Source organism: Condylostylus longicornis, unplaced genomic scaffold (genome assembly GCF_029603195.1).
Source record: "Condylostylus longicornis isolate FDR11 unplaced genomic scaffold, ASM2960319v2 ptg000012l, whole genome shotgun sequence".
Classification (NCBI taxonomy): Eukaryota; Metazoa; Arthropoda; class Insecta; order Diptera; family Dolichopodidae; genus Condylostylus; species Condylostylus longicornis.
The window spans coordinates 655,966-677,927 of NW_026577981.1; the positions used below are offsets into that span (position 1 = coordinate 655,966).

The 21,962-nt window shown below is 31.6% G+C and overlaps 4 protein-coding genes across 4 annotated transcripts; all 4 read left to right on the top strand.

Moving 5' to 3' along the window:
• The first annotated feature begins 1,412 nt into the window (after positions 1–1,412).
• On the top strand, positions 1,413–4,505 carry LOC129619370 (uncharacterized). Its single transcript, XM_055534613.1, has 6 exons — positions 1,413–1,446; positions 1,543–1,624; positions 1,715–2,040; positions 2,152–2,691; positions 2,803–3,879; positions 4,039–4,505. The coding sequence occupies exons 1-6, from the start codon at positions 1,413–1,415 to the stop codon at positions 4,503–4,505; spliced, it is 2,526 nt and encodes an 841-aa protein (XP_055390588.1).
• Positions 4,506–4,569: 64 nt separating this feature from the next.
• On the top strand, positions 4,570–6,006 carry LOC129619372 (uncharacterized). Its single transcript, XM_055534614.1, has one exon. It carries the CDS (start codon positions 4,570–4,572, stop codon positions 6,004–6,006), a length of 1,437 nt encoding a protein of 478 aa, XP_055390589.1.
• Positions 6,007–6,046: 40 nt separating this feature from the next.
• LOC129619373 (uncharacterized) lies at positions 6,047–6,658 on the top strand. The gene has a single exon (XM_055534615.1). The coding sequence runs from the start codon at positions 6,047–6,049 to the stop codon at positions 6,656–6,658; it is 612 nt and encodes a 203-aa protein (XP_055390590.1).
• A 3,681-nt stretch (positions 6,659–10,339) lies between these two features.
• On the top strand, positions 10,340–20,410 carry LOC129619374 (uncharacterized). Its single transcript, XM_055534616.1, has 5 exons — positions 10,340–10,733; positions 10,925–11,548; positions 12,270–12,641; positions 12,860–13,287; positions 20,051–20,410. Exons 1-5 carry the CDS (start codon positions 10,340–10,342, stop codon positions 20,408–20,410), a joined length of 2,178 nt encoding a protein of 725 aa, XP_055390591.1.
• Positions 20,411–21,962: the final 1,552 nt, after the last annotated feature.

A 21,962-nucleotide genomic window follows, 5' to 3' on the forward strand; every position in this document is an offset into this window, starting at 1 on the left:
AATAATAATTTTTAATTTTAAAATAGTAAAAAAAAGAGTAATATAAAGTTTTAAAATACTTAATCATAATAAATTTAAACCTAAAAAAATTAAAATAAAAACAAAAATCGAATGCCAAAAGAAAAAACAAAAATAAAAAATGAAAAACTTTTAATTTACGAAATTCCTGAAAAAACAGAAACAGAAATGGCATTAAATAGTGATAACACAAATAATAATAATAATAATAATCAACTTACTCTAACTTTCAGTGATTCATTAAGAGATGCTCAACGCATTGTCGTCATTTCTAAGAGAGGTTGATACTATATTACCTCTATTCAACAGTAATCCTGATCTAAAGCAATACGTCTTTCAAAGAACTATAATAAATAATATGCAGATGCAACCTGAGATAACATGAAAGAAATCCTAGTCAACAACTTCGGCGTCAAGGAAACTTATCATCAGCTGTACCAGGAGGCTCTATCTATAGAGGTTCAACCTGTAAGTTCAGTAAGTAATTTTTTAATAAGTTAAAAGTTATATTAGGGAAATTAAATGAGAAGTATGTGTTTGCGCCATCTAAAATGATTTTAGTTTTAAGAATAAAATATGAATTATGTTTAAAATTGACCGTCATAAAAATTAATAGTTTTTCTAAAAATATGTAAAATCTTAAATTTGAAAATAATATCACAATTTATGTCGCATTTTCGTCATTGTTTATTTAGGATAATTTTTTGCACTTGTTTAAGAAACATAAATAAAATTACAAAGAGAAATACAAAAATAGCATAACACGTGTTAATCAATCTAGTAAATACATATTTTGAACTACATGTGTTGATAATAAAATGTAACGAAATAACATTTAGGCAATAAATTTTAAATAGCGACAAAGGACGAAATGCAATTATAATTTCATTTTAATAGTTTTAAAATTTAAAGTTGTAAGAGTAGGGATGAGTTGTTTATTTTAATTTTAGTATATAAGAGTTAATTCTTGGTTAATAAAGTCAGAATTAGAAATATTCTCAAGAGACATATATCAAGTTATTTTTATTTTGACTGCTATACAAGTATCATTGAGCGAACGTTACTCTCGATTACCCTGTTACTTGTATATTTTGCGACAAATAACAATATTGGACAAGTATAATCGAAGTGGAATCTAACTGTGTTTTCAGTTAGACCATTAGTTTATACATTTTTGGTGACCCCGACGTGATAGTTGGGACTTGACTGTACTGTTTGTTATTATACATTACTGTACTACAGACTATATATTACTAATATTAACAAGAGAAGATAATCGTCGTTGGGTGAACGTTTGTAGTAAAAAGAAGCCAAGAAGTGAAGGTGTCATCAATCAAAAAAGAATCAGTACAAAGTCAAACATCACGTAAATAAATTTATACAACATAACAAACATGGATGATTTAGCATCAAAACAAGTGCAGTTGGGTAGGCAGTTAAAATCAATAAGTGCTGACTACGACCAGACTGCTGAAGAAAGAAAAAATGAAAAATTTGTGAAAAACAAACTTGAAAAAATTGAAGACATATGGGCAGAGTTTCAAGAAAATCATAAATCAATAGAAGATGGAACACAGGCTGACCATATGTATTTTACGGAAAAGGTGTATGATCAAACTAAAATGATATACACAGATATTATACAAAAATTAAGAAATAAAATTGCACAATTGAAAATTAACAAAAATAATTCAAGAAAGGAAGAACTTCAATCAGGAAGTTCTGTAGAAAATGAAGAAATTAAAATTTTTGTCAGAGGATATCAAAGAAACATAGTAAAGTTGATGAAGATAATGAACAATGTGAAAACAAAAGATCAATCAAGACAATACTATGAAATCAACATACAACATTTACAAACTAAATGGGATGAGATACAAAAAGATGAGCGTGTTATTTCAAGCAGAGCAGAATATCCTGAGAACTATGGTTATGATGTTGAAGAATTTGAAGACACGGAAACGGAGGTGCAAAACCTCATAATTACATTATCTGAGGAACTGGCCAAGCTGTCGGAAAAAAGTAACAAAATAAACAATGATTCAATAAAATTACCAACCATTAATATTCCAAAATTTGATGGTAATTATTTGAAATGGATTCAATTCAAAGATATGTTTCTGCAAATAATAGATAATCAATCGCTTAGAGATGTTGAGAAGATGTATTATTTGAATAGCAATCTTATGGGAGAACCACTGAAGTTAATAGGACATCTGGCAATTTCAGAAGCAAATTACAAAGTAGCATGGAAGATTCTTGAAGACAGATATGATAACGCTCGGTTATTAATTTCAACTATTTTAGATAAATTCATTAATCAACCGAGTCTAGTTGCCGGCTCAGCAAGGTCATTAAAGTCCATGTTTGACACAACGAAAGAATGTATCCTTCTGCTAAAAAATGTAAAAGTTATAAAAAGTGATTCTTGGGATCCTATTCTTCTGCATATATTGTATAAAAAATTAGATAAAGATACACATACAATATACGAACAAACATTAAAATCTCCTAGACAAATTCAGTCTTTAGATGAATTCATGAAGTTTTTGGAGTTGAGATTCCAGTCATTTGAGGCCTTAGGAGCCAAGTCATACGCAACAAAACAAATTTCTAAAAAAGATAATAATTCCCACTCATTTACTGTCATAGATGGGGCAAAATGTGCAATTTGTGAAGGATACCATACAATATACAATTGCGATAAGCTTTTAAAGATGAATCAAAAAGAAAAAGAGGCAAAAATTAAAGAATTACGATTATGTTTTAATTGTTTAAAAAAAGGCCATAACACAAAAACATGTTATTCCCGAGGTTGCAGAAAATGTAACAAGAAACATAACACCTTATTACATGATGATTATAAGGTAGTTCAAAACAAACCACAAATCAATACAACAGTTAATATGGCAGAAGACAACAGCAACAATTACGTTTTTTTGGGAACAGTGCAAGGCATTGTGTTAGATAAACACAATAAAGAAATTGAATGTAGAATTTTATTAGATTCCGGTTCTCAAATCAATTTCATCAGTGAGAGATTAAGAAAAAGATTGCAGCTGGAACCATCAAATCAAGGGCTTTCAATTTACGGTATTGGAAAAACAGAAGTAGAATCCAAAGGCAGAGTAAACTTGACAATAAATTCAAGAATAAATAATTTCTCAACAAATATCGAGGCAAGAGTGATTAAAGAAATAACCAGTTTACAACCACAGAGATTTATAAATATTTCAACTTGGAATATACCGCAGAAAGTACAGCTGGCTGATCCCAATTTTAATAAACCACAAAGGGTTGATGTTCTATTAGGTGCGGAAATGTTTAGCGAACTATTAAGGATAGGGCAGATAAAATTGAACAAACATTTGCCCATGTTTCAAAATACTGTATTTGGTTGGATTGTTATTGGAAAAGTGCACCAAGAAGTTCCATTTGCTGGAGTATCTAACAGTGAATTAGAAAACCAATTGCAAAGATTTTGGGAAGTAGAAGATATAGGCACAGATGTAATTATGAAGCCAGCTGATGTGAAATGTGAAGAATATTTTATGAATACATCAGATCGAGATCAAGAGGGTAGATTTGTAGTGAATCTGCCTATTTTGGGATCCCCAGGGGTGCTGGGGGAATCCAAAAATATTGCGTTTAGAAGATTTCTAAACCTTGAGAAGAAATTAGGAAAGGATGTAAGACTCAAACAACAATATATTGAGTTTTTAGAAGATTACTTGAAGTTAGGACACATGAAAGAAGTGAATGAAGTTGACATTCCGCAAATACACTACTTTATGCCTCATCATGGCGTGTGGAAACCGAATAGCAGTACTACAAAATTAAGGGTTGTATTTGATGCGTCATGTAAAACGACATCTAATCTATCATTAAACGATATCATGTTAAAAGGACCCAAAGTGCAAGATGACATATTTAACATTTTACTTAGATTCCGAACATATAAGTATGTGATTACATCAGATATAAAAAAAATGTATAGGCAAATAAATGTTTTTGAAGAAGATCAAAATTTACAAATGATAATGTGGCGTTCAGATCCTAGGGACAGAATTCACTATTTTAAGCTAACAACAGTAACCTATGGTACGAAGGCAGCACCATATCTGGCTACTAGATGTTTGAAACAGTTATCAGCAGATAAGTTCAGTCAGTACCCATTAGCAGCAAAGGCTATCAAAGATTTTTATGTAGACGATGTTATTACGGGATGTAATAGTCTTACAGAAACTATTGAATTGAAAAAGCAGTTAATATCAATGTTAAAAACAGCAAAATTCCATTTGCATAAGTGGTCTTCAAATAATGACAAAATAATGGAAGATGTTGTTGAAGAAGATCGAGAAAAAGAAAAGGTTTTTGAAAAAGAAGAATCCGGTTACATTAAGACTTTAGTTCGAGACATCTGTTTTAGAGGATTCAAACAAATTGACAAAACGAAAGGTGGCATCAGAAGCAGCTCAGCTCTTTGATCCTTTAGGATTGGTGAATCCAGTAATAGTTATAGCCAAAATATTCATTCAAAGCTTGTGGATAATGAAAATCGATTGGGATGAAGAACTCAGTCAAGAAATGCAAAATGAATGGACGAATTTTAAACATGAATTAACCCATTTAAATCAACTGAAAATAAATAGATTTGTTTTTAGTAACAATGCAGTTGTGCGAACCGAGTTACATGGATTTGGAGATGCGAGCGAGAAAGCATATGGAGCAGCTCTGTATGTAAGGTCAATAGATATCCAAGGAAATATTAATATTAAGTTGCTGTGCTCAAAATCAAAGATAGCTCCAGTCAAATTACTAACGATTCCTAGACTGGAACTTTGTGCGGCAATTATGGTGGTAGAATTGGTGTCAAAAGTAAAAAAGGCGTTGGAAATAACTATTGATGAAACTTATTTATGGACAGACTCTCAAATCGTTCTTTCATGGATAAAAGGCGAACCCAGTTCATTTAAAACTTATGTGGCACATAGATTGGTTGTTATACATGAAAAATCAACAATTAATCAATGGAATTATGTGGCCACAAAAAATAATCCAGCAGATATTATTTCAAGAGGGATGTCAGCGAGCCGATTAATTGACTCTGAACTTTGGTTTCAAGGACCAAAGTTCTTAACATTACAAGAAGATCAATGGCCACTAAGAAGTCTGTCTATAGTAAGGGTAGTAGAAGAAGAAAAAAATACTGTGTTATTGATAAACAAGATGTCCAGCAATGAAGTTAAACATTTAATAGAATTAATTGATCATCGTAATTCATTTATGTTTCTACAACGATCAATGGCGTATGTTTTACGAGCGATTAACAAAATGAAAAAGATTAAATCTGTCCCTCATTCACAATCTTGGTTAACTTCAGATGAGTTAAACAATGCCTTAAGCGAAATCATCAAAGAGACGCAACAAATACATTTTTTCGAAGAAATAAAACAACTTAAAAAAGATGGTCAGGTGAATAAAAACAATCGTCTGGCTTCATTATCAGTATTTTTAGACGAAAAGGAAATAATAAGAGTTGGAGGAAGATTGGAGAATGGTTCAATAGGATATAATGCAAAACATCCCTGGTTGTTACCAGGTAATGATTTTGTATCAAAATTAATATTTGACCATTTACATAAGCAACATTATCATGCCGGACCATTAGCACTCTTGGCTATAGCTAGACAACCGTTTTGGGTAATCAAAGGAAGATTACTTGCAAGATCAACGGTTAGTAAATGCGTCGCATGTTCTAAGGCAAAACCTCAGTTATTACAACAACAAATGGGTAATTTACCAGACAAACGAGTAATCCCTGCACGTCCATTCTTATATAGCGGAGTAGACTTTTGTGGCCCATTTTGGATACACTATCATCTTAGTGTACCCATTTTGGATACACAGCAAACGACCAACAAAATGTTATATCGCAGTATTTTGCTGTTTCGTTACCAAAGCAATCCATTTGGATGTAGTATCTGACCTGACTACTCAAGCATTTATAGGTGCATTGAAAAGATTTATGGCTCGAAGAGGTTTAAGTAAGGAAGTTTATTGTGACAACGCTACAAATTTTATTGGAGCCAAAAATGAATTAAAAGAGCTGGGAGATCTAATTAACAAACAAAATGTAAAAGATGAAATAATCAACCAGAGTGCTCAGAAAGGTATCCAGTTCAACTTTATACCACCCAGATCTCCTCATTTTGGCGGTCTCTGGGAAGCGGCAGTAAAATCAACAAAGAAAATTTTAAGACATGCACTGAAATCCGCTTCCTTGACATTCGAAGAGTTGAGTACAGTAACTGCAGAAGCTGAAGCGGTATTAAATTCTCGACCTATAACACCTATGCCTTCTGACCCAAATGACTTTACAGCATTAACGCCAGGCCATTTTCTCATCGGTGAACCTTTGACAGCAGTTCCAGAAAATAGAGAATCAGAGCAAAAATTAACGTCATTATCAAGATGGAAATTAGTAACATCTATTAGACAACACTTTTGGAAATTATGGACTGACGAATACTTAAGCAATCTTCAAAAAAGAAATAAATGGAAAGAAATTAATGAAAATGTGAAGCCAGGAATGCTAGTAGTTATAAAAGAAGAAAATAATATACCATTTATTTATTAAACTGGCCCATGGGTCGAATTGAAGAAGTAATAAAAGGTTCAGATGGTTTAGTAAGAGTCGTAAAAGTAAGAACTTCTAAAGGAATATTTAAACGGACAATTCAAAACTTAGCATTATTACCAGTAGAAACCCATTCCGAAGAAATGGAAGAGATGACTGACTTCAAAGGCCCAATATTCAATATCGAAGCTGAGAAAGAATCACAAAAATTAACCAAAAGAAAAATCAAAGAACCAAAGGAGAAACCAAAAAATAAAAAGAAATGTCTACCCAATACTACATTATTTATGATATTAACGCTTTTATTACTTCCTTTAGTACTATTTGGTTCTTCAGTGCCGTATAAGAATACACAACTTAATAGCAATGGAGTATATTTTGAGAAACTAGGGAATGGACAACTAATCGCAACCAAGTGGAAATTAATAATATATTACAACATGAAAAGTTTTTGGGATCACAACGCAGCAGTTATACAAGGTGTAGATCAAATGTCAACATTAATAAAAAAAATGAACAACAAAGAGTTACCCAGATTAATCCTGGAAAGTTATGAACATAAATTAGAAGAACTTCATGAGAGAAATCAACTCTTGTTTACCAACATGTCCCATCACTACCGACAGAAACGTGGGTTACTCAATATTGTGGGTAATATAGCAAACAAATTATTTGGAGTACTGGACGACGAATATGCAAGCAGAATCGAGGATACATTAAAAAATCTTAACAATAAGCAGGAAAAATCGCTCAATCTTATTAAAAATCAGACATCAATTGTTGAGGCTACAGTTAATTTACTAAAGAAAACAAATACAGAAAGAGCACAACAGTTAAACATAATCAAAGATGAAATAGAAGAAATAAACAGAACGCTAAAATATTTATTACCAAAGGAACAAGATGAAAATCTGCAAAAGATGTTTTTAATGTTGTCACAATATGTTTCATTACTTAATAACGAGTTAGAAAAAATACAAGTTACGATTTTGGACATAATTCATGATATTCATCACGACAAATTCAGCACTCTATTATTGGGGCCATATCAAGTAGCAGCATATTTAGAAGATTTGGTTCAAATCATTCCGGAAGGATTACAAGCACCATCTCTAACACAGTTATATAAATTGACAACAATAAAGTCCAAAATTACAAAAACATCAGTTATATTCGTGTTATACATCCCATTAATAAAATCAACAGAATTCGAAGTATACAAAATGATTCCTTTTCCTCAACTAATTAACGGCACATTTTTTAGTATTGAAACTAGTAATGAACTTTTTTGGACTAATTTGCATAGGGATACAGCATATACGTTATCAGATATAGAATGGAGGAAGTGTATTTCTGTCAGTTCTGAGAATTTCTTATGTGAACAATTGCGACCATTATATACTAAAGAAACAAAAGAAGTAGAATGCGAATTTAATTTAATAGCTCAGCAAACAATAGCAGATAAATGCAACATAAAACTAACCAAAAGTAATAAATATTGGGTTCAACTAACAAGAAAGAATTCATGGCTTTATTCATTAGATAAGGAGTATCTTTTTAATATTGTGTGCGATGGTCTCGTTTATCAACAAAGGCTTAAAGGGACTGGATTATTGAATTTTCATGAAAATTGTCTACTAAAGGATAACGGAGTAGTCATACAAACTTTTCAAATATCAAGCAGTGAATACAAGAAAGTCTCACCTTCAATAAATATGCCACAATTACAAAAAGAATTGGAATCTTCATTATTTAGCAGTGTGCATATTAACAGTTTAAATTTAACAGATACATTTTCTGCCAAATATAGCAAAATTAAGCAGCAATTACAAGCCTTGAAGAAGCAGGAAAACAGTTTTCAAGCAATGTCATATCATGATAAACATCAGTATATAGTAAGTTACAGCGCAATTGTAGTCAGTGCTCTGATAATATCAATGTATATTAGTAAGAAATACATATTCAATAAAAATCACAAATTAGTCGAAGAACCACAACATATACAACTAAGAACTCAAGACTTCCAGATTTGATGCCAGAGACATCAACGCGGGGAGAATGTTTACGCCAGCTAAAATGATTTTAGTTTTAAGAATAAAATATGAATTATGTTCAAAATTGACCGTCATAAAAATTAATAGTTTTTCTAAAAATATGTAAAATCTTAAATTTGAAAATAATATCACAATTTGTGTCGCATTTTCGTCATTGTTTATTTAGGATAATTTTTTGCACTTGTTTAAGAAACATAAATAAAATTACAAAGAAAAATACAAAAATAGCATAACACATGTTAATCAATCTAGTAAATACATATTTTGAACTACATGTGTTGATAATAAAATGTAACGAAATAACATTTAGGCAATAAATTTTAAATAGCGACAAAGGACGAAATGCAATTATAATTTCATTTTAATAGTTTTAAAATTTAAAGTTGTAAGAGTAGGGATGAGTTGTTTATTTTAATTTTAGTATATAAGAGTTAATTCTTGGTTAATAAAGTCAGAATTAGAAATATTCTCAAGAGACATATATCAAGTTATTTTTATTTTGACTGCTATACAAGTATCATTGAGCGAGCGTTACTCTCGATTACCCTGTTACTTGTATATTTTGCGACAAATAACAATATTGGACAAGTATAATCGAAGTGGAATCTAACTGTGTTTTCAGTTAAACCATTAGTTTATACAGTATGAATTCGATGTAAATAAACCTAATGAATTCAGCCCTAATACAAATGAATCTGTAATTTTAGGAATTTTTTTAAATAATATAGATGCAAATTTGGCGTTTATAATAATAAATAAAGACATTCAGAGCTTAAGAGAAGCCTACAATACTTTAACTAGTTTAAATTTTTATTTATTTATTTTATTTTTATTTATTTATACTTTATTCTCTATATTTTTACAAAATTTGCTTAAACTAGGAGAATAAGAAATATGGCATTATTATTTAGCAATAAAATAGTGTACATGCCGCATTATTTAATTACCAGTGTTGTTATTTAAATCTACAATTACTTAATGCTTTAATTACTAGCAAATTTTTTTTTTTTTGTATTTTCCACAATTATTTGTTTCAATTTACCTTTACTAAACTAAAAAATAATTAACTTAAAGAATTTTTTAAATCTTACATTTTACTTATATTATAACATACTTAATTTTATAATTTACTAAAAATATTTGAATTAATTAATCTACAATACTTATAATATCAAGCTAGACTATTTAACAAAATATCTACCTCACCATGCTCAAAAAAATTTAATAAGAGAAAGAAATTCTATCAATAACTATGGCAATTGGTTTGATAATAAAAATAAATTTAGTAATATTCCAAAAAATAATAAAAGTTTTAATTCAAATTCAAACTACAATCAGAGAAATTTTAATTTTCCAAATAATAATAGATACTTAGGACACTCTAACAACTCACTGCAGACTAGATTTAATTGTAACAATAACAACAACCATACTAATAATTACAATAATAAGTAAAAATGACTTTGAAAATTTGACGAAATCTTTAAACTCTGAAGAAAAGGCTCATTTAAATAAATTACTAAATAACTATAGCGATCTCTTCTTTAAAGAGGGAGACCATTTAACTAACACTACAGAAATTCAACATCAAATCATAACAACTATTGACAGATCGATATATTATATAATGTACAGATACCCTCAAATACATGAGAAGGAAATATCAAAACAAATATCCGACATACTTAAGCAAGGAATAATAAAAAAAAACAACTCACCTTACAATAGTCCTTTATGGATTGTACCGAAAAAAGCCGACAATTCAGGACAGAAGAAGTGGAGAATTGTGATCGACTACCGTAAACTCAATGAAGTGACGGTTGACGACAAATTTCCCATTCCTAACATCGAGACTATATTAGACAAACTTGACAGGGCACAATATTTCACCACTCTTGATATTGCCAAGGGCTTTCATCAAATTTTGGTAAGGGAGGAAGATAGAAAGAAAACAGCCTTTTCTACTCCTCAGGGGCACTATGAGTATATAAGGATGCCCTTTGGCCTGAAAACTGCACCAGGTACTTTTCAGCGCCTAATGAATTCTATTCTTCGAGATATTATAAATAAAATATGTGTCGTCTATCTCGACGATATACTAATTTTCAGTACAACTCTAGCAGAACACATTAACAGTATAAAGTTGATATTTAATAAATTACGCGAATTTAATCTTAAGATTCAATTCGATAAATGCAATTTTTTTCGAAAGAAACCGAATATTTGGGCCATATTCTAACACCCGAAGAAGTTAGACCGAATCCCAAGAAGATTGAGGATATTCGTAAATTGAAATTACCGGAAACTCAAAAATTAATAAAATCGTTTTTAGGTATGTCTGACTACTACCGCAAATTTATTCGAGACTACGCTAAGGTAGCCCAGCCCATAACTCAATGCCTAAAGAAAAATGTGAAAGTGGACACAAACGACTCTAACTATATAAACTCTTTTGAAAAATTAAAAAAACTGGTTACTGAAACGCCCATACTTAAGTACCCTGACTTTAACAAAAAATTTAAACTTGTAACAAATGCCAGCCAATATGCTATTGGTGCTGTTCTCCAACAAGACAGCCACCCAGTATGTTTCGTCAGTAGGACCCTCAACGAACATGAGAGGAAATACTCAGCAACTGAAAAAGAACTATTAGCAATTGTGTGGTCGACGAATTACTTTAGACCTTACCTTTACGGTGTTAAGTTCGACTTACTAACGGACCATCAACCATCAAAATGGTTGCACTCGAAAACACAGGGTAAAGACCTTAACCCAAGACTATATCGTTGGCTACTGAAACTAGGGAAATACAACATTAACATTGATTCCATAAAGGGTAAAGAAAACAAAGTAGCTGATTTTCTGAGCAGAATAAATAATGGGACTCATGAAATAAATGCCATCGAGACGATTGACTCAGAAAGGGGGGTCACGAAGATACAAATTCTTTACACAACAATGTTGACGAAACCGAAACAGTACATTCTCAACAGGAAGACCTTAATGACCACATACCAATACTGGAGACGGTTGTGAACCGATTTAAAACACAATTTATTTTAACAGACCAAAAAATTAGAGAAATGGAGACAACACATAAGAATAGGAAAATTTTAAGACATTCTAAGAAGATACATAAAATCGGGTAAAATAGGAATTTACACAGACCTACCTGACCATTAATATAACATTTTGCAATAAAAATTAAAGGAACTGTTCAGTGACATTAAGGGAATAAAATTTGTCAAATGTTCATTCTATGCAAAAGACATGAAGATAGAAGATGAAACTTACAAACAAATAAACAAATATCATAGACTAGAGACTGGACATACCGGAATTTTGGAAAACTATGAGATCTTAAAATGACATATTTACAAACGACAAGGTTCTTATTCAAAAATACATTAACAATTGTGACACTTGTAATAGAGCAAAGTATGACAGGAATCCAATAAGAGAAAAATTCAAATTCACTGAAACTCCTGAAAATATCAAACAGATTATACACATGGATGTATAAACGAATTCTAAATCAAATTTCCTTACCTTCTTAGATAAATTCTCTAAATTTGCAACCGCTTACTATCTCGAGGACAGAAACAACCAAACTATAATTGAAAAATTAAGGGAATACAAATCACAAAGAGGGCATTTTAAAAAATTAGTAACAGACAATGAATTTTGTAGCGTAAATATAAAAGACTACTTAAGAAAAGAAAATATAGAACTTAATTTAGTTAAACCGAATTCTCATACCGGGAATTCTGACATAGAACGATTACACAATACACTTAGCGAAAAAATTAGAATGTTAGGAATTGAAAATAAGGACCTTAATATTAAAGAAAAAATTTTTAGGGCTTTGGAATGGTATAATAATAGTTATCATTCCACAACCAGGGAAAAACCAATAAATATTCAGGAAGGTAAATGTGACATAAAAACAATTTGTAATAATATCCTTAAAGAAAAAACTGGGTCTCTAAATAAAAATAATACTAAAAGAGAAAATTACCAAGATGATAGAGTAGAAGGTTATATAAAAAATTATAAAATTTAGGCACAAAGAACAACCTAAATATATAAAAGATGCTCTTGATAACATTCATTCTTAGAATAACATTCATTCTTCTCATAATATTAGAAATATTAAGAGAAAATCAAAATATTCAGGTAAAATTAATCTTCAAAATGCTATTGCTGACAATAATACTGACATTTTGCCAGGGACATCTAACAGTAGAAAAAATTAATACAGAACTTGGTTACTCAGAAATAAAACTGGACAATGTTAAATTAGTTAAGACTTATGATACAATTCTACATATAGTTAATATTGAAGAAATTTCGAATATTTTAAACACTTTTGAAGCAAACCTAAAACTTGCTAACTTAAACGAAAAGGAAAACACTTTACAATTTCAAGTACAGACAATTCGTACAAAATTACAAACACTAGTTCCACACAGACAAAAACGTGGCCTAATCGATTTCGTAGGCACAGTACACAAATGGCTTTATGGAACAATGGACAACACCGACAGATTAGACATAACCAACATTAACAAACAAGTAAAGATTAATCAGAATTTTAATGAATCTTAATGAATCGTGAAACTTAAAGAAGCAATAGAACAAGACAGAAATACAATTTCGAGAAAATTTAACATGATTTGAGAATATGATAAACAATTGCTTACACAAACAATTTACACTGATTATGCATTAAAATTAAAAATCTTACAAGACAACATAGAACACTTACAAGATAACATATCATCGGCAAGATCAGGTACAATATACAGTAGTATACTAACAAATGAGGAAATCATTGAATACGATAATGATTTTGACAAATTACAAAATATTAAATTAGGGACTCTAATAGATGACAAAAATAACTTAATCTTCGCCATAAATAGTTCAAAAGAACTTATAACATTAACAAATTCATTACTAATACCAATGACCGATAAAACTAACAAAGAATTAAAATTTACTCCAGAAAACATTGTAAAATTTAATAATAAAACTTTTACCTATGTAAAAAATACGGATTTGAAAAATTTAAAATTATCAAGCCATTGCCTAGTAAAAAGAAATTGCTATAAATCATTTTATAATATATGAGAAGTTTTGGAAATTGAAAAAGGGCTAGTAATTGCCAAGAACTAAAATAATGTAAATCTTTCCAGTAATTGTGATGAAAGATTTTTTCTTCTCAAAAGAAATTATCTAATCAATTTTAATAATAGTACCATTCTTGACAGAAAAAACCAATTTCTGGAAAAATTTAATTTGGTGGTGTTTGCTTCTTTTGTTTTTAGGTTATTGCAATTTTTTTTTTAGTTTTTATTATTATGAAATTTATTTATACATTTTTATTACTGGACACAAAACAAAACTTAAAAAAATTAAGTTCTAAAAATCGAACTAATTTGACACTCACTATAGGAGTCTCCAAATTATACCTAAATTCCATTTATATGTATACATATTTATAATTGATTTCAATCAATACATATTTTCTTATTAATCTATTACTCCCTTCATTAAAATAGGACAATAACTACATTGTTCAACAAATACAAAAACCATTGCACGAATTTTTTCAATCTGATGATGTTAAATGTAAGCATTTTGCGACATAATTTTATTATTAATTTAAGCATTTTTATGACACAAGTGTGTGAAAACAAATGAGAAATGAAAAACATAGTTAAGCTTTTTTTTTGAATTTGTGTTGTTTTGATGTACTCCATTAAATTTTTGTCATACAAAGTGAACATTAAAAAAAAACGAGAAAAAAAATAGAGTTGACCTTGTCAACTCTGTGATACCCGTACGAATTTGTTATCCTATGTGCGAATAACTAATGTGCCATAACTAACTATGGGGCAGACTATGACTTTAAGTTGCCGTATTACCATATTAATTTATGCAAAATTTCAGTACTATGTGTTTTTCAAAATACTGGTTGTGCCAAACTACTATTGAAGTTGTATGGCAGTTACCAGAAAGAGCCAAGGAATTTTAGCGAATTTTATCAAGCACATCGGCCCTACTAATATATTCACTTGTGTGAAATCTCAATATCACAGCTTTTATAGTTTCTAAGATATAGCCAAATAACTTTTGAAGTTGTATGGCAGGTACCAGAAGGAGCCAAGTAATTTCAACGACTTTTACCAGACACATCGGCCCTACTAATATATTCACTTGTGTGAAATCTCAATATTACAGGTTTTATAGTTTCTGAGATATAGTCAAATAACTTTTGAAGTTGTATGGCAGGTACCAGAAGGAGCCAAGTAATTTCAACGACTTTTACCAGACACATCGGCCCTACTAATATATTCACTTGTGTGAAATCTCAATATTACAGGTTTTATAGTTTCTAAGATATAGCCAAATAACTTTTGAAGTTGTATGGCAGGTACCAGAAGGAGCCAAGTAATTTCAAAGACTTTTATGAGACACATTGGCCCTACTAATATATTCGTTTGTGTGAAATTTCAATACCATAACTTTTATAGTTTCTGAGATATAGCCAAATAAATTTTGAAGTTGTATGGCAGCTACCCGAACCGGTACCCCGATCATGTCCAATTTAAATAGGGTTCTGGCACTTACTACAATAAATCATTTGTGAAAATTTGGTGAACTTCAATTAGTTTTTGAGTTATCGTTCGGACGGACGGACGGACAGACAAAGCTAAATCAACTCAGAATTTGACACTGATCAAAAACATACACTTGAGTCTATATCTAACACCGTTATTTCTTAGCGTTACAAACGGTAAGGCAAATTTAGTATACCCTTCGAACATACGTCCGTACGGGTATAAAAATATGGATCGAAATTGAACCGAACTTTTTTCCCGACCGCATTGCACACAATAAGGAAGGTCATGTGATCGCAACAAATTTTGCATATCGAGTTTTCGGTGGAAACGCACTTCTCAATAGTAAGGGAGTGTAAATAAACTACTTTTAGCATTCTGTCGGTGTGTCTGTCTGTATGTGCAAGCGAGTATCTCAAGTTCGAAATGAACCGATTATCATGAAATTTTATATGTGACTTTGTTTTTGCTATGTCACGCATTGATCAAATTTTGTGATATATCAGACTTTGGGAAATAGGATTTTTTTCAGGTCAATTTTAGATTTTTGTCCATATAAAGACATATGATAAACCACTTTCCTTGAAATTTAATATTTAAATTTGGAGCAATTGCTAAAGCAATGAACATATAATTTTTTTGGAACGGTCAGGACTTGGAAACCGAACTAAGGACCGAATTTACAATTTTTATCAAATCTATGGAACTAATTGATAGAACTTCTTGATATTTGATGTTTGAGTTGTGGTTGTTAGCAAAACTAACTAGGTATTAAATTCGAGCATTTAGCGAATTTGGATGGCACAAAGCGAAACTCTGCTTAGAGCCAAATTTACATTTTTTTTGGTATGTTCACTAAAAGCTTATTAATGCCTTAATGCCCTAAAAATTTGAGAGAAGTATTAAAAGGCATTTTTATAATATTCTGTAGCACTTTCACTTAACTAGAAAATACACATTGTGGTCGGTTATGTGCTGGCCACGCCAGATCTTTTTACTTAACTTCCGTTAACTTTTGAAGCTTGTGTGGGGGTTTAACGAAACGTTGTACTCAAAATCTTAAAAATATAATAAAACTACAGAGGAAAACTTAAAAATCTTACCGCGAATTTTTAAAATAAAATGTTGCTAAATTTAAAAAAAAATTTTCTAATTTCAAAGAATATGTGGTATAGATCAAAATGACACTCAGTCGGTAAGATAATTAAGGTAATTAACGAGAAAACCTAGGATGATGCTAAGATTTGTATGCAAAAAAGTGCCATTTTTTTGAATGTTATATAAGGAGGTACGGTTTTTTTTAGAATTATTCACTTATGGGTAGGCAACGAACCAACATCTAATTCTTTGAATATATAGAAACATTGTAAGTTAAAACAAAAATGTAAGAAAATTGAAATAAAATACATTTCCACTTGAATAAAAGCGTTATTTATCATTATACAATACATATTTTTTATTATAGTGATATTGAATCTACGGTCTACAATTTACTAAGTTCAAAAACCGAACTTTTCAAAAAAAAGAAAAAATTTTATAAAATTATAAATGTGTGTATAATTTACCAATTCATATAAAATTTCATAATTATGCATTGATTAAGTTCGTTGATAACCAAATTATCTCATCCTCAAAGTAAACTGAAATATAAGTTTTCATGACAATCAGTTCAGCCCAACTTGAGATACTGAACCGCATAGACCTTTATTTTATACATTGCAATCGGTCATCAATTAGTGTCACAAAGCTGCAAGCGATTTTATTGCTTGGAATTTTTTTTTGTGTAAATAGAGTCATTGAGCAAACATGAGTATTTAGTTCATTTGATAAAAAAATTGCTTCCAAGTAAATAGCAAATAGTTCAGGTTTATTGCTCTTTGCTCATGATCCATCAATTTTTCCAGTGAGGAATTCGCTTTATCCACTTCTTGGTATTTTTCGTTGCTTTCCACAACGAATAATTCATTTCTTTAGTTACCAATTAATTGTATGTACAATTCTCGTAAAATGATGTAAAATTTTAAATCTCGTAATAATGTAAAATTTTCTAGTTTGAAAAAGTCTATTTGCAATGACTGGTTGGCTGGATGACGGACTTTTATCATTTAGGTCTAGCCTTTGCTATCAAATTAATTGCGATTATCAGTTAGGACAATTACTTAACACAGGCGACTTTCCTGGCGACTTTTTGTATCAATTTAATAAAACCTTCCACTTCAGATCAGTAGGAATATAGTGAAATTTTTTGGATATAAAAAAGTCAACAAGATCCGGGACTTTGTTAGCATCAGTAAGCCAATAAGTCGGACTGCCAGTAGAATGATAGGAACATCCCAACTTCCGAATGACATTCCCTAGTTCTCTGCCTCTAGTTGAGGTCAATCTTGAGCTTCAATCAACATATTTGGCACTATAGTCACCTCCCAGAAAGAATCTATTTCCTCCCGCGCATACCAGTTCAACCAACATTGAAATTCTGATTGGTAGACTCAATTTTAAACACAAAAAGTTGAATCTCCTCAGTCTCTACTTTGGATTCCTCATCATATTTTATGGTCTCCTTAATTAAAATAGCACTACCCCCTCTTGAATGGTTACTAGGGTGAGTTTCCCCATAGCATCTATAATCCAATACAATATAACCAAGTCTCTCATTGAGTTTCTGACAACTGACGTAAATCGATATTTTTAGCTCTAAGATAAAACTCCTTTACGTGCTTTCTACATAGAAGGCCATTAGCCTTCCACGTACCTATTCGTATTTTATTTACAGACATTTTTCAAAAATCGCTTCGAGGGTGCCAGACACACATTAGTGTATCTATTCTCCATAGTACTTAGTCTCATTGAGATTTCGTTAATATTTTGTAGCACGTCTTGGATCATTTGCATTATGCTACCGCTAATTTGTTTAGGTTATTGTATTGTCAATTTCTTTTTTATTCTTGCCTTTCTTAGGTTTTTATCTATATAATTTTCTGCCATTTTGGAAGCCACTTTTGAGTATGTAACACCATTTTCTTACCTTATTTGATGTAAAAGCACTAATCGTTTTCGGGATCCCATCATGATTAAACAAAACTCGTTTAGGCCGATTCCTTCTCATTCTCTTTTTTGTAATTCCTTAGCCACAAAACAGTACCTGCAACAGCAAGATGTGTCTCAATACAGTGTGTGCGCCTGCCAGATGTTTCCAGATGTTTCTTATTATATTCTGTCGTCATATGCTTACCAGCACATTTAACATACTTAGCCCCTCTTTGGTGAAATCTTTGTGTATGACCGTATCTCTGGAATTTTTTTGCATTGCGGTATGAATCCATTATTTCTGAGAGGCTTCATTTTTATTTTTATGCGCTGAAGATATTCTATTTTATATATTTTATTTATTTCTTCGGTGTGATCGAAGGACAACATAAAAAGGGCAACTTTTTAATAGCATTTATATCATTTTCTTTTATTTTTGAATTTTATTTATGACGTTTACGCATTTAAATTCTTTGGATAATCTCCTTTGGATAATTTCACTTTTAATATCCTCTGGCTCACATGGTGGATGTAGGTTTCTGACCATTACTTTAATTGACATCGTCAATTTATTTTCAATTAGACCTTATTAACAGGTTTATTTAATTGTCTACATTCATTTTCAATTTTAACATTTATTTTTAGGTGATTATTGTTCATCATATTTACCTTCAAGTTAATACTTTCCTCTTTGAGGGGGCTTATAAGCTATGTGTAATTTGTTAGTATTTCGGGTGGAGGTTTATGTTCTTTAAGTTGAGAATTTTGACTTGGTAAAGATTTTTCAACTAATGGTTGTCATATGTACCTTTTTATAAAGGTTGAGGGACCTGCCGTCAGCGCAGGCCACAATTTTGACAAACCCCTGTTGCCAACCTTGGTCTCTGCACGAGGGATATGGGCCTGGATTTTCCTTCATGATTTGAGGAAAGCCCGCTATTAGTTGGTTTTAACTTTCCTTCGCAGAGATCCTGACATCTTCTAGCGCCTGGTCAACCACAGCGACAGCAAGATGGTCCTTCGGGATCTTACTAAAAGGCCTCGTAATGGATGCACTAAAGGGCCTGCTCGGTGGCCTTGGCTTTTTAGCTTCCTGAGGTGGTTCCTCTGTGGAACGCTGTCGTTTTATTACCACAACCCTCTCGCTTATTCTAGTAGCAGAATTTTTAACACTACAAGTGCTAAGTCCTTATTGTAAGAACCTTACGAGAGTTGCATAACAAAAAAAAAAAAAAAAAGTTATGAGAGTATTCGAGTGTGGTATGAGAGTTTTATGAGATTTTTGGTCGATTGTTTAGGGTATTACTCTTTTAAATTGTTACTTGGGTTGTTAATAGCGAATACAACTTGCTAAAGTATGAACCACCCCAACAAACTATTTCATATTAAAGTTTTGAATAGAAAAGGGCGTTACCATTTTATACCCATTGTATAGACTTTTGAAATACAATCAAAACATTATTAAAATAATCCTTTAGATAGCAGGTATGAATCACAAGAGATAAAGTAGGCACAGGAGTTGGATTTACAATTAACAGAAGGAAATATTAATTTATAAACAGAAACTGGAGAAGAATAAATACTGTAAATCATATATTTAGTTTTCTCACTATTTACTTAATTATGATTAAAAAACCAATTTATTAAAATGTTCAAGTTAAAGTTAACAAATTCAATAAATCCAGAGATATTTTTACTTACCACACTCTTCGGGAGTGGGCTCTACGGATTCTGGGGAGAGCTATTTATTGCATTTGATTGATCCGTTCAGGAGGAATGCGAAGACCCGGCGTTCACCACCTAAATCTGATGTAGGGATTTTAGAAAACAATAAAGCTATGGAAAGTGGACTACCGAACATTCAAGCTCCACAAACCAACAAGGAAATAAACATGAGTAAACTTCAAGCCAAAAAAAGTGATGATCAAAATGTTGACATACATAAAGGGATTACCGAACTGGAACAGCTCTGTATGGCTTTGAAAAACGTGCTGTTTCAACTGAGGACTGAGAATGAGAAACTAAAGGAAGAGCAACATTGGTAAATTACAAACAATAAGTCTAATGATAGTAGTCATAAAGAAAAAGGCGTTACAACGGAAGCAAAGCAGGTGTGGTCAATCTAAGACGCCTACTGAACAGATGAGGAAGAGCTCGCCAGAGAAACAGATTGGATCCTAAAGTAAAATAAATCGAGGCGGTGTGCCGAAAAACTCTAGGCCGCCTCCAGTAGTCATAGGTAATGTGGTTGACTATAATCAAATAGAATCAACTTAAAACGAGAAAAAAAATAGAGTTGACCTTGTCAACTCTGTGATACCCGTACGAATTTGTTATCATATGTGCGAGTAACTAATGTGCCATAACTAACTATGGGGCAGACTATGACTTTAAGTTGCCGTATTACCATATTAATTTATGCAAAATTTCACTGCTGTTTTCAAAATACTGTGTGTGGCAAACTGCTATTGAAGTTGTATGGCAGCTACCAGAAAGAGCCAAGCAATTTTAACAAATTTTATCAAGCACATCGGCCTTACTCACTTGTGTGAAATCTACTCACTTGTGTGAAATCTCAATATCACAGCTTTTATAGTTTCTGAGATATAGCCAAATAACTTTTGAAGTTGTATGGCAGGTACCAGAAGGAGCCAAGTAATTTCAACGACTTTTATGAGACACATTGGCCCTACTAATATATAAGTTTGTGTGAAATTTCAATACCATAGCTTTAGTAGTTTCTGAAATATAGTCAAATAACTTTTGAAGTTGTATGGCAAGTACCAGAAGGAGCCAAGTAATTTCGACGACTTTTACCAGATACATCGGCCCTACTAATATATTCACTTGTGTGACATCTCAATATCACAGCTTTTATAGTTTCTGAGATATAGCCAAATAACTTTTGAAGTTGTATGGCAGGTACCAGAAGGAGCCAAGTAATTTCAATGACTTTTACCAGACACATCGGCCCTACTAATATATTCACTTGTGTTAAATCTCAATATCACAGCTTTTATAGTTTCTGAGATATAGCCAAATAAATTTTGAAGTTGTATGGCAGCTACCCGAACCGGTACCCCGATCATGTCCAATTTAAATAGGGTTCTGGCACTTACTACAATAAATCATTTGTGAAAATTTGGTGAACTTAGCTCAATTAGTTTTTGAGTTATCGTTCGGACGGACGGACGGACGGACGGACGGACGGACGGACGGACGGACGGACGGACGGACGGACGGACGGAGGGACGGACGGACGGACGGACGGACGGACGGACGGACAGACAAAGCTAAATCAACTCAGAATTTGACGCTGATCAAAAACATACACTTGAGTCTATATCTAAGACCGTTATTTCTTAGCGTTACAAACGGTAAGGCAAATTTAGTATACCCTTCGAACATACGTTCGTACGGGTATAAAAATAAGGGCATCAATTATAAGGTTAAAATGATGAATAACAATCAATTAAAGCTCATTGTGAATTTCGAAATTGATTACAGCAATCTTACCAGGACCATGAATGGATCTGGACTAGAATGGCATATCTATGAAAACAAACAGGCGAGTCGTGATAGGAAATCTTCACCCCA